Source organism: Palaemon carinicauda, chromosome 30 (assembly GCF_036898095.1).
Source record: "Palaemon carinicauda isolate YSFRI2023 chromosome 30, ASM3689809v2, whole genome shotgun sequence".
Lineage (NCBI taxonomy): Eukaryota > Metazoa > Arthropoda > Malacostraca > Decapoda > Palaemonidae > Palaemon > Palaemon carinicauda.
The window spans coordinates 53,992,036-54,006,466 of record NC_090754.1 but is presented as its reverse complement, the minus strand read 5'-3'; the positions used below and the strand labels follow the sequence as shown (position 1 = coordinate 54,006,466).

General features: G+C 47.6%; 1 protein-coding gene across 1 annotated transcript in view; it reads left to right on the top strand.

The window, feature by feature from the left end:
* The first annotated feature begins 246 nt into the window (after nucleotides 1-246).
* The window catches only part of LOC137623530 (probable phosphorylase b kinase regulatory subunit alpha), a 77,017-nt gene continuing 62,832 nt past the window's right edge, over nucleotides 247-14,431 (top strand). Inside the window, exons 1-3 of the mRNA XM_068354364.1 lie at nucleotides 247-402; nucleotides 3,690-3,848; nucleotides 12,514-12,730. Coding sequence (XP_068210465.1) covers nucleotides 325-402; nucleotides 3,690-3,848; nucleotides 12,514-12,730 — 454 coding nt within the window. The 5' untranslated portion in view covers nucleotides 247-324. The remainder of the gene's footprint in view (nucleotides 403-3,689; nucleotides 3,849-12,513; nucleotides 12,731-14,431) is intronic.

Sequence of the window (14,431 nt, the reverse complement as noted above, 5' to 3'; positions counted from 1 at the left end):
ATAAAAGTAAATTACACGAAACCTAACCAAAAGAAGGTCCAAAACATAAGTTGCGCCTCTTATGTCCTCTGAAGGGCAGCAGTATCATAGACGACTGAATCCTCTAAATGTAAATAGAAATCGAACACCTTTTAGAACTTATAAACACATTCAAAGTGATTAAAAACAATTAAATCTTATAATACGATCTTCTTTTGTTATTATTAACCCAATAATCTTTTATTATTCTTAACACTTATAGAATTCAGCTGTGTTAAGGATCGTCTTGTGAAATAGACGAATGCAAAATAGAAGAGAGGAAGGTCGCAAATATAATTCGCGAAAATGAGGAGTAGAAGTAATTCTGGCGTTCGTCTCGATTACTATCATCGTATAGTGTATCGCACTATCCTAAAATACCAGGTATGGGGATTGTCATTACATTTTAGTATCTCTTAATTTGATGAAATAGGTATTTTTATCCTTTTTGGTGTTCTATGGTATTGTTAGGTCAGAGGTCAAGGAATCGTAGATTACCTTGGCTTATGGTGTTCACGGCCTTCTACCCAAACCATTTATTTGAGGGGAAAAGCCTACGGTAGGCCTGGTAGCCTGTAGCCCAGCTTAAACTAGATCTGGAGATAGATTACGTTAAATGTTTACCCTTGCACCGTTCCATGTAAACTTCCATTCCCCCATAGAATATAGTAAATATTTATCCATGTTGAGCCCTAAGTAAAACTATAAAGTATCAGAGCCTTTGTGTATGAGCGGCCAGTTCCTCTCGCTTTCATAGTAAATGGACACCAACTAACCTAAACTCCCTCCCCCTTAACCTAACCTACAAGCCATGTCCTTGCCTATCTACCTAACGGGGGCCGCTAACGCGTATTGCAACCCCCTTTACTCTGCTGTATTCTTAGCCGTCGCTATGCATATAGGTGGCCGCTAACATACATACACCCTGCCGAATCCTTACCTACCTATCTAATAAAGGGCTACACCCCTCTGCAACTCCCCCATAGTCTGCCGTATTCATAGCTTACCCTAAAACTAAGCCTCAACCCTGTGTTTATCTCCTAACTGGCATCACTCCTAGCAAGATAACATTAAATCTTATTCTCTAAATTGTAAAATTATCCTCATATCATATTTTAGACAAAGATAAGGGTTGTATGTATAATGACGGCCAAGCCCCATAGCTCCTGTATTTTCAACCCTATCACTAAGAATACGACAGTCTAAGAGGGTCGTTAGGTATGTAGGTAAGAAGACGGCTTCTAGGTTGAGTTAGGTCGAGAAGTTTAGGTTAGATGTCCTATGTTCATTGTTATACGAAAGCTCCTAAGATAAACAATACTTGGTCCATTAAGAAGTTGAGTTGACAAGTATTAAGAGAACTTACGTCTGTCCCAGCGAACTACATTCAACCCTAAACTATATATTTTCATATGCGTTATCTTGTGTTTTATCTGTTTCTGATAATGAACACTCGGCCAAACCAGCTGTTTTTGAGTTTTCCAACCCCCACTCATATATGATTTATTGAGAATACCGTTGAGAAACAGGAGTTTGGGTGGGGAAATAAATACTGTGTATTGATAAACTTGTAGTTTTTTATTTGTTAGATTTTAATTAAAAATTGTCATACATATAAGGAGGATCAGAAGTGTGATTGAATAAGAATTCAAGTATTTGCAGTTGACATGGTATCACTATTTCTTCAGATATATATTTTGGGCAACTTGCAACTTACAATGGTGATATGTCATTTTTATTGTCTGAAATAAGTGCAAAACACATGATCATGCTTTTTTCTGTCGAGATACTACCGCTGGAGAGTTTTTGGCCTCTAGAACTGGCCAGATAGTACTACTGTACACTGAATCCCTCTCTGGTTCCAGCTCATTTTTCCTTTACCTACACATACACCGAATGGCGCTATTCTTTACACATTCTCCTCTTTTCACTTACACCAAACAACACTGAGATAACAGAAAAATTCTTCTTCACTCAACTGGTTATCTACAGTACTACACTTTATTGTTTAGTGGCTACTTTCCTCTTGGTAAGGGTTGAAGAGAGACGAGCTATGGTAAGCAGCTCTTCTAGGAGAAGGACACTCCTAAATCAAACCATTGTTCTATAGTCTTTGGTGGTACCACAACCTCTGTACCATGGGCTCCCACTGTCTTGGATTAGAGTTCTGATGTTTGAGGGTACACTCGGGCATACTATTCAAGCTGTTTATTTATTTAATTTCCTGACTAATATTTTCCCTGTATGATTGTAAGTATGATATATGAGGTAGTTTTTTTGCTTGTTTTCTTAGCAAGGTAACGTCCAAAGAACCACACATAAACACACAATTATTTGAGCTCTTCAAGCACACCAGATACTGTATAGTTAATAAAACATTTATGTAAGGAGAAAGTGTACCAAAGTTTAAGTATTCTAAGGGTGGCCACTCATGTGCCTCAGCCAGGAGTAATGTGGTGCTTTAGGAAAGGTTAAGATGTATCTATTTATCTCTGCCGTGCAGTTAAGTAAATTTTGGGTTGTATTTGGATAAAGGGGGTAAGGTCAAGCTTCTTTATCCAAGTAGGACACAGTATTCTAGGTTAATTTAAGGAACATTTAGACTCGGTTCACTGAAACGGATTTTTTCCTTACTGAAATGTTTCCGCTCGTTAGGAGGTGTCTTCACACGAGAGGATTTTCCCCGAGTGGCCTCCTAATTTATTTAAGCCGCTACACTTGAACATCGCAGTTTAGCATTATATGCGGCTAGTAAATCACTCCAGCTCGGAAGAATTTCTTCGTTGATTTCTAATCCGCTCATGTGAATCGAGCCTAAGTTAGAATGCATTCCTGTGACCACTATTGTCACATCATTTTATTTCTTGTTTTTCGGTCTTCTTCAGTGATTTCCTGCTTGAACTATAGTATATAATTTTTCAGTTGCTTCTCTAGTGTTTTCATCATATTTCAACATTATTGTTAGTGCTGATCTCATTATTATTATTATTAATTGCTAAGCTACAACCCTAATTGGAAAAGCAGGATGCTACAAGCCAAGGGGCCCCAACAGGGAAAATAGCCCAGTGAGGAAAAGAAACAAGGAAAAATAAAATATTTTAAGAACAGTAACATTAAGATAAAAATTTCCTATAAAAACTATAAAAACTTTAACAAAACAAGAGGAAGAGAAATTAGATAGAATAGTGTGCCTGAGTGTACCCACAAGCAAGAGAACTCTAACCCAAGACAGTGGAAGACCATGGTACAGAGGCTATGGCACAACCCAAGACTAGAGAACAATGGTTTGATTTTGGATTGTCTTTCTCCTAGAAGAGCTGCTTACTATAGCTAAAGAGTCTTTTCTACCCTTACCAAGAGGAAAGTGGCCACTGCACAATTACAGTACATTAGTTAACCCCTTGGGTGAAGAAGAATTGTTTGGTAATCTCAGTGTTGTATGTTTATTCACATCCAAACTCCTTTGGGGTCTTCATCCCATAACTTAGAACTAGGCTATGGTTAGAGGATTAGGGGAGCACAAGAGAAAATAGTTTGCTTCATGATAATTATCATATATACATCAAGCACAAGTTAAGTAGTTGTAGAATTATACGTTTTATATATTTGGCATAAATTTATTTGACTCAGCTTTGTTATTTATTATAATTTTCTTTTTTATTTTTATCTAGGATGCAGTCACAGGCCTTCTTCCGATAAGCCCAGAGAACGAACATGCCTGGGTACGAGACAACTTGTACTCCATATTTGCCGTGTGGGGTTTGTCCATGGCATACAAGAAAAATGCCGATTTGGATGAGGACCGAGCCAAAACGTATGAGCTCGAACAGGTAAGTAATGAACTTTGGTGGGCAACTACGTACTTATTAGTATTGCCATGAGTAGTGTTGGGGATGCAAAACACATTGCTATTCCTGTAAAATGTATGAAAAATTAGAATACCTGTACGTAGAGGTTTCAAGAACCTGGATTCTCCATTGTCAAAAGGAGAATTGATCAGGTTTTTAAAATCTTTTTGTTCCGTAACCGAAATACAAACCACGCTATTTACAAAGGGTTATTACTTTTAGCGTAGCTGAAATGGCGAGCCATTAGAATTTAACGAGGGTGTATTACCCCCGCGCTAGTTAGCGGGGGGGTAGGGGAGTGGTAGCTAGCTACCCCTCCTCCCCCTCACACACAGGTGAATACTCACTTTCACTTTTGGCTCGGACTGTGACAGACGTCTCTCTGTCTTGGTCCTCGCTTGGCAGCCATTGTCTGTTTTGTCTTTACTTATTCGCTTACTTTTCTTTTACTCAATATATATGTAAACATGTTTTCATGTTTGTATATATATTTGAGTATAGAAATAAGTAAGTTTCCTTTTCAGATGTGTGTGTGTAGTGTACGATATCTACGTGGAGGCCTCGGCAGTTAGGCCACCACGGCCTAATTTTATGGGTTGCGATCGAGTTTGACTTCGGTCTTTCTCTCTCTCTCTCTCTCGAGGTCGTTCACCCTTTTACTATGTTTTACTACGCCCTTGTAGCTTCCTTCCCGTGTGGGTGGGGTTGCTACGCCGTACATTTTGTCTCAATTAGTTTATGAATCTAATTGTAGTTGTTAATTTTTCAGCTTGTAGAACGATTCCTTTCGGGGTTTTCGTTTTTTTTTTTTTCTTTAGTGTTCATTCATTTTTAAATTACATAATTACATAGTTACATAATTATAATTGTTATAATTCTGTTTTGGTTACAGCTCTCCTTCCGCGAGTGTAAGTGGTTGTGAGGGCACGTGCCTGTTGTGTAATTCTTGTTCCTTTTCCTCGGGATTCCTCTTCGGAGCCTTCCCGGGGGAATGAATGTGTACTAATATTATTTGTTTTATTTTTTTACAGTTACCGATCTAGTTCGTTTCTGTAATATAGCAACGGTGTGAGCTGTCTGGTTGAGTCCTGGGGATTCGGCTGTTGCTGCCTCCCCCCTTGTATTGTCGTCAGGGGCGTGTCTCCTTCTACTGGTAGTACTCCCGTGTCGACGGACAGCTCTCCAGTTCATTTTAGAACAGTCAGGAGGCTTGCCTCCTTGGGCGGATAACTTTCCTTCCGAGGGAAGTTTTTTCCTGTCCAGGCTTGAGCTTTTCCTCTTATGGGGGGTTCTTCTCTTGCCTTTTTTTCGTGCGACTATGCTCTTGGTGCTGAGCGGTCGCACCTGCAGTTTCGCTCAAGGGGCTGGGCAACTGCAGGAGCTCCTCTTCGGAGGATTGCCCCTTTTAGGTCACTGGCTGACCAGTCTCTTCCACGAAGTGTTTCTCTTTCGTTCGCGAGAGAGTACACTCATAGAGACTCCTCTTCGGAGGTTTCTTCTGTTGCTGTTGCTGTTGGCCTCCCTCGCCGTAAGGCCCTCCGTCCGCCTCGTCGTAAGGGCCTCTCATCTCCCTATAAGGGTGCTTGAGGCGCCTTTTTGAATCTCCGTTTGCAGCCTACAACTTCTTTTTCTCGATCTTCCGTCTTGGTGCAGATGGACAGCAGTCTAATCTCGTCTTCCGACGGGCAACGGTCTTCCCGACGGACAACGGTCTTCCCGACGGACAGCGGTCTTCCGACGGACATCAGTCTCCCGGCGGACAACGATCCCTTCGGGGCAAAGGGTTGCCCCCACGGGGGTTCTTCCCTTGCGTGTCAGGGTTTCCCTGCGCGCCCTTCTGTTCGTCAGCGCTCTCCTGTTCGTCAGCGCTTTCAAGATGATCTTCCCTGCGGTTCCTGTTACGTGCCCTGTGCGCCCACGTTCGCCCTCGCGATCTAGAACTTCGGTTCAGGTCGGGGTCAAGGACTCTTCTTTACGCAGGCTTCCACGCGTAGCCTTCTGCTCGTCAGCGATCATCAGCTCGTCAGCGATCATCAGCTCGTCAGCGATCATCAGCTCGCCAGCGATCGTCAGCTCGTCAGCGATCATCAGCTCGCCAGCGATCTCCGGATCGCCCACGTGTGTTACAGCTGGCACGCCAACGTTCTCCAACACTTCTGAAGGAACATGGTTCGCCAGCTACTAGCTCAACTGCGGATGCTGATCGCCATCGCGCGACCCTCAACTGCAGATGCTGATCGCCATCGCGCGACCCTCAACTGCGGATGCTGATCGCCATCGCGCGACCCTCAACTGCAGATGCTGATCGCCATCGCGCGACCCTCAACTGCGGATGCTGATCGCCATCGCGTGACCCTCAACTGCGGATGCTGATCGCCATCGCGCGACCCTCAACTGCGGATGCTGATCGCCATCGCGCGACCCTCAACTGCGCGCCATCGCACAACCCTGAACGATTGCCCGCTTACGCATGCTGCTCCTCATCGCACCACCCTGAACGATCGCCCTCCTGCAGATGCTGATCACCATCGCACCCTTTCACGCGATCATTCACCTGCGCATGCTGCTCGCCATCGCACAACCCTGAACGATTGCCCGCTTACGCATGCTGCTCCTCATCGCACAACCCTGAACGATCGCCCTCTTGCGGATGCTGATCACCATCGCACCCTTTCACGCGATCATTCACCTGCGCATGCTGCTTGCCATCGCACAACCCTGAACGATTGCCCGCTTACGCATGCTGCTCCTCATCGCACCACCCTGAACGATCGCCCTCCTGCAGATGCTGATCACCATCGCACCCTTTCACGCGATCATTCACCTACACATGCTGCTCGCCATCGCACAACCCTGCACGATTGCCCGCTTACGCATGCTGCTCCTCATCGCACAACCCTGAACGCTCGCCCTCTTGCGGATGCTGATCACCATCGCACCCTATCACGCGATCATTCACCTACACATGCTGCTCGCCATCGCTTACCGCCAGCGATCTTCTTCACCTACGCGGCAGCACGATCCCTCGCCGTCACGCGCGCGATCGCTCGCCCGCGCGATCGCTCGCCTGCGCGCCCGCGCGATCGCTCGCCTGCGCGCCCGCGCGATCGCTCGCCTGCGCGCCCGCGCGATCGCTCGCCTGCGCGCCCGCGCGACCGCTCGCCTGCGCGCCCGCGCGACCGCTCGCCTGCGCGCCCGCGCGACCACTCGCCTGTGCGCCCGCGCGACCATTCGCCTTTGCGCGACCGTTCGCCCTCGCGCGACCATAGTTCGCGGCGAATTCCACAGCCGGTGGTAGCAGCAGGGACGCCTGCTCCTAGGCGGCACTCGGGATCACCTCCATCCAAGCACAGGTTGGTAGTGCAGGACGAAGACAGGTCAGTACAGCATTCTTCCCACCTTCTTTTCAGGCAGGAACCGTCGTGTCCTCTCCAAAGGATCGCCCGATCCCTTTCACCTTAGCGAGGATTTCGGACTCTGTGTCCTTGGAGCAGCAGACATGGTTTGATCCGCTGGCACGGGCGTTAATGAGGGTTATGAAACCAGCACTCACCGGCCAGGGTAACAAACCAGCGGCTGTCTCTCCTACGCTGAAGAGAAAGAGAGGAGTGGACTTCGTGGTGACTTCCCCCAGGGCGAAGTTGGTTCCCAAGAGGTCGGTCTCGAGGGTCCCCACTCCTGCACGAGTACTCTCTCCTTCTCCCGCCCTGGAAGGATTTTTGGCGGGGGGGCTTTCCGTTGAAGATTTCTCCATCGGACAAGGGGTGACTGCTTACCTCTTCCTCTGGGAGCTTACCAGGTTCTTTCCCTCCTCGGTTACGGCCCGAGGTTTGGTTCAAGGAAGCTACAGGAAGATCAAGGGTACTTTCCTCCTCTCGAGCTCAGGCACCTTGGCCTTTCGTCGTTAAGTATCTACTTGCGGACAAGCTCGATGTTGTACCATCTGGACGCACTGACTGAAGGCTTCCTTCGGGTGTCTCATCTGTGGAGGTCAACGACCTCAGACACCCTTCCATCCTTGAGAAGAGTTTTGTCTTTGCCCAAGGACAGAGACTTAAACATCTGCTGTGCGGAGTAAATCGACTTCCGGTTTCACTCCTCCAAGGCGTTTTCTTCCAGACTCTGCAGGGCTCCAGCTCCCTTTTCTTTCAACCACGTCGGCCTAAGTTATCGGCTACGACAACTGGGACAAGGTGTCCAATTGCAGTTTCCTCCTGTCAGGAACAGATGGCACGGGAGACTTCCCCGGGGGAGGGCATAGTCCTAAAAGGAGTTCACGAACTCTAGGATTGCAGGTTTTTTCGCTGGGAGGATGCTTAAGGTTACTCATCCGAATGACAGCTTCCCGATGCCCATTCCCGCACAATCTCTGTGAGTAGCCAAGGATATCGCGCCTGCCGTCTCTGTCAGCGAATTCAGTGTCTCTGAACCTCTATGCCATAGCATCAGCAGAGTTGCCCGGTTGGGCAGAATGATCCATACCTTAGGCGAAGGTCTTCCTTAGGATCATCGACGGCTTCACCCCCGGCCCCCTCAGTCGATCCTTTCTTGTAAGGAAGGATCTGAGAGGGGATGTCCATAGTCGACCTCTCAGCCCTGATCAAGTTTGTCGAACAAACTTCGGCCAGCGTAGACCAGCAGAATCGATCAGACTGGTAACGAGGCGACAGGACTCCTTTAACCCTGGATCGGAAGGACGGGTACTTTCAGTTTCCATTCCATCCATCTTCCAGGGTGCTCGTCGAATTCAGCCTAAACTGCAAGTATTCCTGCTTATGATGCAGTGTGGCTATCCCGCCGTGGCATAGCAGGTGTGTTTCCCCAGAGAACTCTCCCTGCCTTCCTTTTGGCCGCTCAGGTGCAGACTTTCGCCTCCTCTGCTGTTTGGAGGGCTGGTCAACTCCGGTAGGCTCGGGTTTCGACCTTCTTCAGCGCCGGGAAAAGCTTCCGAATGCTGACCATGAGTGTGGGCTCATGGTATTTTGCTTGGAGCCTTCTCTTCCTCTGCCTCAACATCTGGAGTATCTGGCCATGATATTGAGTCAACCGCCTTACCACGTTGGAAACCCCGCTTCTCGTCCGTCCAGCGAGGTTAAGCAACGTCGGTACTTGGATGGGTGACCACCTGGGGACGCCAGATTCTGTTACCACATCCTCCGAGCCTTCCTTTCGGTTGACTGTGGCAAGACTGAGGAGAGTCGCAGTACCTGTTCTCAGTCAAGCAGAGTTTTCAGCCCTACCTTGGAACGTTTCCTAGTTCTTCTTTCCTCATTGACCCGTTTATAGTCCGAACGGTCGCCTCAGGATAAGTTCCATGTGGGGCGATCCAAGTTCCGGTGGCTTCAGGCAATGTTTAACCGGACTCCCTGGCCCTATGGGACCAGCGGAACTATTAAACCTGCAATGGGTGTTGACCTATGGAGCCTCTTGATGGTAGTGGATATTCTCGTCCTTTCCCCACATTCTTGATGCGGTTCTCGGACTCGTCAAAGGAAAGGGGGGGGGGGGCATGTTCCGGTCCAGGCCTATGGTCAAGACCTGAAGGATACCTCTCCATCATTCAGGCAGGCTTAAGGGCCTTAGTCTGGCCCCTCTTCAGATCCTACCGCTCCTGCCAAGTCGCCCCGTTGCGTGTCGACTTCATGCTAACCAGCAGGGGACGCATTTTCACACCTTCACATCTTGCAGTAGAGATACCGGGATGATTGAGATTCTCTCAATTCCACCATCGGCTCTCTCATTCCAGGCAGGGGAATGTTTCTCTCAGACTATCCGAGCAGAGCCTCATAGAGAGAGTGTACCTAAGGGTCTTTGACCTTGGGTAACCAGCAAGTGCTGGTCTGGGGGACCTGATCGCGACAGCTTGGAACCTCAAGCTTCCGCTAGTTTTCCCCCCAGTCTCAGACCCCGAGACTCTGGCAAGATGCATTCCGGTGATGGTGGGACAACTTCGACGCCTGCGTCTTCCCTCCTTTTTGTCTGCGGACAATGGGTCTCAACAAAACCAGGTTGTCTGTCAACCTTTCAATGGGAGAGCTCCACTGGGACTATGCGCAGAACGGTTTCTGGACCCTCTGCTTCCCCTGACGGAACTCCCGGGAGAGCTTCTCCCACGGCGCAGACTACTCAAGCAACCACACTGCGACATCTCTCCCGAACCGGGGCGTCGCTTCGGCTTCATGCCTGGAGACACTACGCTTCCTCCTCTAGAAGAGACAACCCGCTACAGTCGCGGTACGGAGGTCGCGTCATCTGCGATAGTCATCCACAGGGGTCTCCCAGGCAAAGTGAAGAGTCTAAGGTGGTTGGTGCCGTGGGAGATATACCTCTTCCCGTGAGGCCTCTTCTCCAGCAATAACGGTCTTATTGCCTTTCGGCGGGAGGAAACTCCTTTCCGCTCTTGGCAATGAAGCCTGTCGCTCAGCCTTTCCCTGACCTTCAGGCTTAAAGGAATAACTTTTTCCTGCCCGCTGGATCTATCCTCGCTCATGCGAAGCTACGATCGTCCCTGCCCTAGTCGGAGGAAGACCTCCGACTTGGAGCATGGCTCGGACTTTTAGTCCTTTAAGAGATCTTCTCAAGACCCTTTTACGACAGGCCTCGGATTGTATTCCGCCTTGGGTCTTCTGCTCACTCTGGCCACGGCCAGTGTGTAAGCAATCTTCTTGGTCTCTTACTACTCCCCCCCTTTCTAAGGAAGAGGAGAAGGCAACATTCAGGCTCGCTCCTGAGTTGTTGGCTAGACTCAGAATCTGAGGGTCCCGACCCTTCGGTCCGATTCATTCAAGATTTTGAGTCTCCATTCTGTGTCTGATGTCCCAAGACCTTCTCTTTCTTGCCAGTACAGGAATCGAGAGGTTAGCGCTGGGAACAGCTGCAGTTTGGCCTCAGTTGCAGCCGATTTGGGAACACAAGGAGGACATGGGGGGAGAGTCACCAGTATACCTCTTCAGCCCGGACTCAAGGACATTCATCTCGACCTGTCTTCAGACCCTCCCCCGTCACGTCGCCCTACAGCACGATGTTGGATACATCGCAACGTCCCTCGCCTTCGAGTAATACTACTCTGTGACGCAGGTGCTACAAGCTGGAGTCTGGAAGCGTCTGATGACCTTCGCAGCCCGCTTCCTGCAGGGCGTGACCCACAGGAGTCTCGATACGTTTTCTATCGCTCTGTGGTGGCTACACAACAGCTGGTCTAACCTCAGGCTCCTTTTTGGACAGGTAGCAGAAGGTTGAGGGCATTGTTATCAGGTTTTAGTCTGCATGAACGAAAGAAGTATGTCTGGCCCTTACTTCTTTCTTCATCATCCCCTCTACGGGGAAGCAGCATCCTGGTCTCTGCATAGCTGACCTCGAACCTCTGCAGGTAAACCATGCTTCCTTGTGTTCCGAGTATTGAGTCAATACTGTCGCGTCCCCCATACCCTGACGAGGTGGTATTGGGAACGTCCTAACCCAGAGTTCCTTCTGGAACTCCAGGTCAACTGCCTAGGACGGGTCACACTTCTTCCTTCACACACAAGCTTACGTAGGCCACATGGTTCCTTGCGGTGCAAGGAACTTGTGAGGTGCAGGGACTCCTTTTCTCGAGTGCGACTCACTCGGATTCTGAGTCCCCGGGTAAAGCCAAAGCCAGTATGGCTGGGGACTTTCCACCCTTCCTAAGGGATAAGTCACCCTTTGTAAATAGCGTGGTTTGTATTTCGGTTACGGAACAAATGACAAATTCGAAGATAATTTGTATTTTTCCTAACCATACAAACCTTAGCTATTTACACATATTTGCCCGCCAGCCCTGTCCCCCAAGACAAGTCCTACCTCTAAGTGAAAGTGAGTATTCACCTGTGTGTGAGGGGGAGGAGGGGTAGCTAGCTACCACTCCCCTACCCCCCCGCTAACTAGCGCGGGGGTAATACACCCTCGTTAAATTCTAATGGCTCGCCATTTCAGCTACGCTAAAAGTAATAACCCTTTGTAAATAGCTAAGGTTTGTATGGTTAGGAAAAATACAAATTATCTTCGAATTTGTCATCTTTGCCTTTTAGTTTTTGATACACTTTACAAAAATGTTTATGTGAATATGGAGGACGGATTTTCAGAAACTTTAGTACAGTAACAGACTAGCACTTCATTGCTTTACTTACTTTATTGTTTATTTATTTCCTTATTTCCTTTGCTCACTGAGCCATTTTTCCCTGTTGGAGCCCTTGGGCTTATAGCATCTTGCTTTTCCAACTAGGGTTGTAGCTTGGCTAGTAATAATAATAATAATAATAATATTAATAATAATAGGGGCTTGTATTTATTGAAAGAAAAGAAAATGGGAATTTTATTTTGTTTTAGGTTTAAATGCCATAAATTGAGCTTATAAAGAAGAAGCAATATAAACATAACTATAGAAATAAATAAATTATAAAAATTTCATTATTGCTAAAGGTAACATTTACTGACGATAAACTTATTTGTTTTCTAAGTATACATGCATAGATTTCGTATCGTATTTATACTTTGAGTTGTTATAGGCACATTAACAGGAGTGCTTTTTACTCTCAGAATTTATCTTTAGATATAGATCTATTTTAGTGTTGCTAGAGTATACTTTTAATAATCTTTCTCCCTCTTTTTTTATTTTTTTTTTTTTTAGAGCTGTGTGAAGCTGATGCGAGGCCTTCTCACAGCCATGATGCAACAGAAGGAAAAAGTTGAAAAGTTCAAGCAGACACAAGCCCCTATTGATTCCCTGCATGCAAAATACTCCTCCAAAACGGGTCAGATTGTCGTCGGAGATGGAGAATGGGGTCATCTGCAGATTGATGCAACATCGTTATTTTTGCTCGTGCTAGCTCAGATGACGGCCTCAGGTCAGTTTTAAGTTTCGTGTTAACTATTTGATATAATTTTAAATATTAAACTTAGCCGGTGAATATATAATAGCTGACGTCTCCGACGGCTCGACAGAATTCAAAAACTCGCGAGCGATCGCCATGAAGGTAGCGGGTGTGCCCACCAGCGCCAACTATCGGCCAGATACCGCATATACATGTAAACAGCTCCAGTTCTTCTCTGTCTGTTTCATCGACAAGTCGATTCCACTCGCTATTATGACCTCGAGTTTTCTACCGAATTGGTGAAGTACTTGGTTTTGGTTTTATTGCTTTCGCCGTGTTGGATTATTCAATCCTAGTCCGATACCTCTTTCAGGCTCCCATGCTACCAGGGAGAAGTAATGTCGTAGGACTTATGGGGACGAGAGGCTTTAACCAACGAACAAACGTTCCCTCTATGGTATCGGGCGTGTCTAGCAAGATCGCCCCTACCATAAGACGAGCGAGGCTGTTTTTTCTCATCGTCATCCGAAGGCTTCTCGCAAAAGAAATCTTGGAGCAAAGTTTCTAGACCCTTAAAGCGGAAGTCAGTCCATTCAGGACAGGTCCAGCGTCCTGACTGTAGCCATGGGGACAGCTCTGACCCTTTGCAGTCGTCGGAAGACGATTCGCTTATTAAACGCAAGCGTAACACGGGGTCCGAGGGTCGCGGTAAAGGCAATGTTTTGCCAACACAGACGTTACCGTCGTCTCGGCCCGTCCCGACTCCTGTTTATCCTAATGGGTTGTCCTGCAGGACATGCAGACTAAGCTTGCCTCCCTTATGGAGAAGTATGACGTTGAGCAGGTTCACGATGAACCTTCGCTTTCGAGTCGCCGTTACACTAAACGAGACTCTGGCCGTCAGCCGCCCAAATGAGCATTTACTCGTCCGTTTGACGTTATGAAACGTGATGTCGGGAGTTTGTCACGTCAGTCACGTGACTTGGATCCTTACTCGCTGCAGTCCCGTGTTGACTTTCAGCCGCTACCGCAGCCTCGTGTTGACGTTCAGCCGCTGCCGCAGTCTCGTGTTGACGTTCAGGACGCTCGCCAACCAGCTCAGTTGCCTTGTTTTGACGTTGAACGTCAAGCACCGCAGTCAAGAGTTGTTTTAACTGCTCTATCTAGGCAGTCAAGGCAGTCTCGACTTGACGTCGAGCGTCCTCCCGCACCTGTTGTTGTTGCTGGTCAGTCCTTTAAGCAGTTACATGACGTAGCGTCCTTGACTGCTACTGTTGCTCCTTTGCGTGTGGACTCTGCTTGTCAAGCATTGCCACCACGGCAGGTCTCTCCCTTGCTTGAGACTCGGCAATTGTCGGACGAGGTTCCTTCAGATGAGGAAGTTGCTGATCCCCCTCCTACTGATATTCCCTTGGGGACTCTGTCAGACGGAGAGGAGCCTAAAGCTGCTCAGCCCTCTATGGACTTTAAATAAATCATGCTGATTTTTAAGGATCTTTGTCCGGACCATTTTGTAACTGCTGCTCCTCGTTCGCCTAAATGTCAGAGTTTACACTAGGCCTAGCTACTTCGAAACCGTTGTTTTCTAAGCTAGTGCTCTCTCGCTCTTCTAAGAGAGCTTTACGTTTGCTAGGCGACTGGTTGATCACCAGGAGGAGTTTGGGGGAGACAGCCTTTGCTTTCCCTCCTTTTAAACTGGCTTATAGAGCGAGCGTCTGGTATGACACGGGAGAA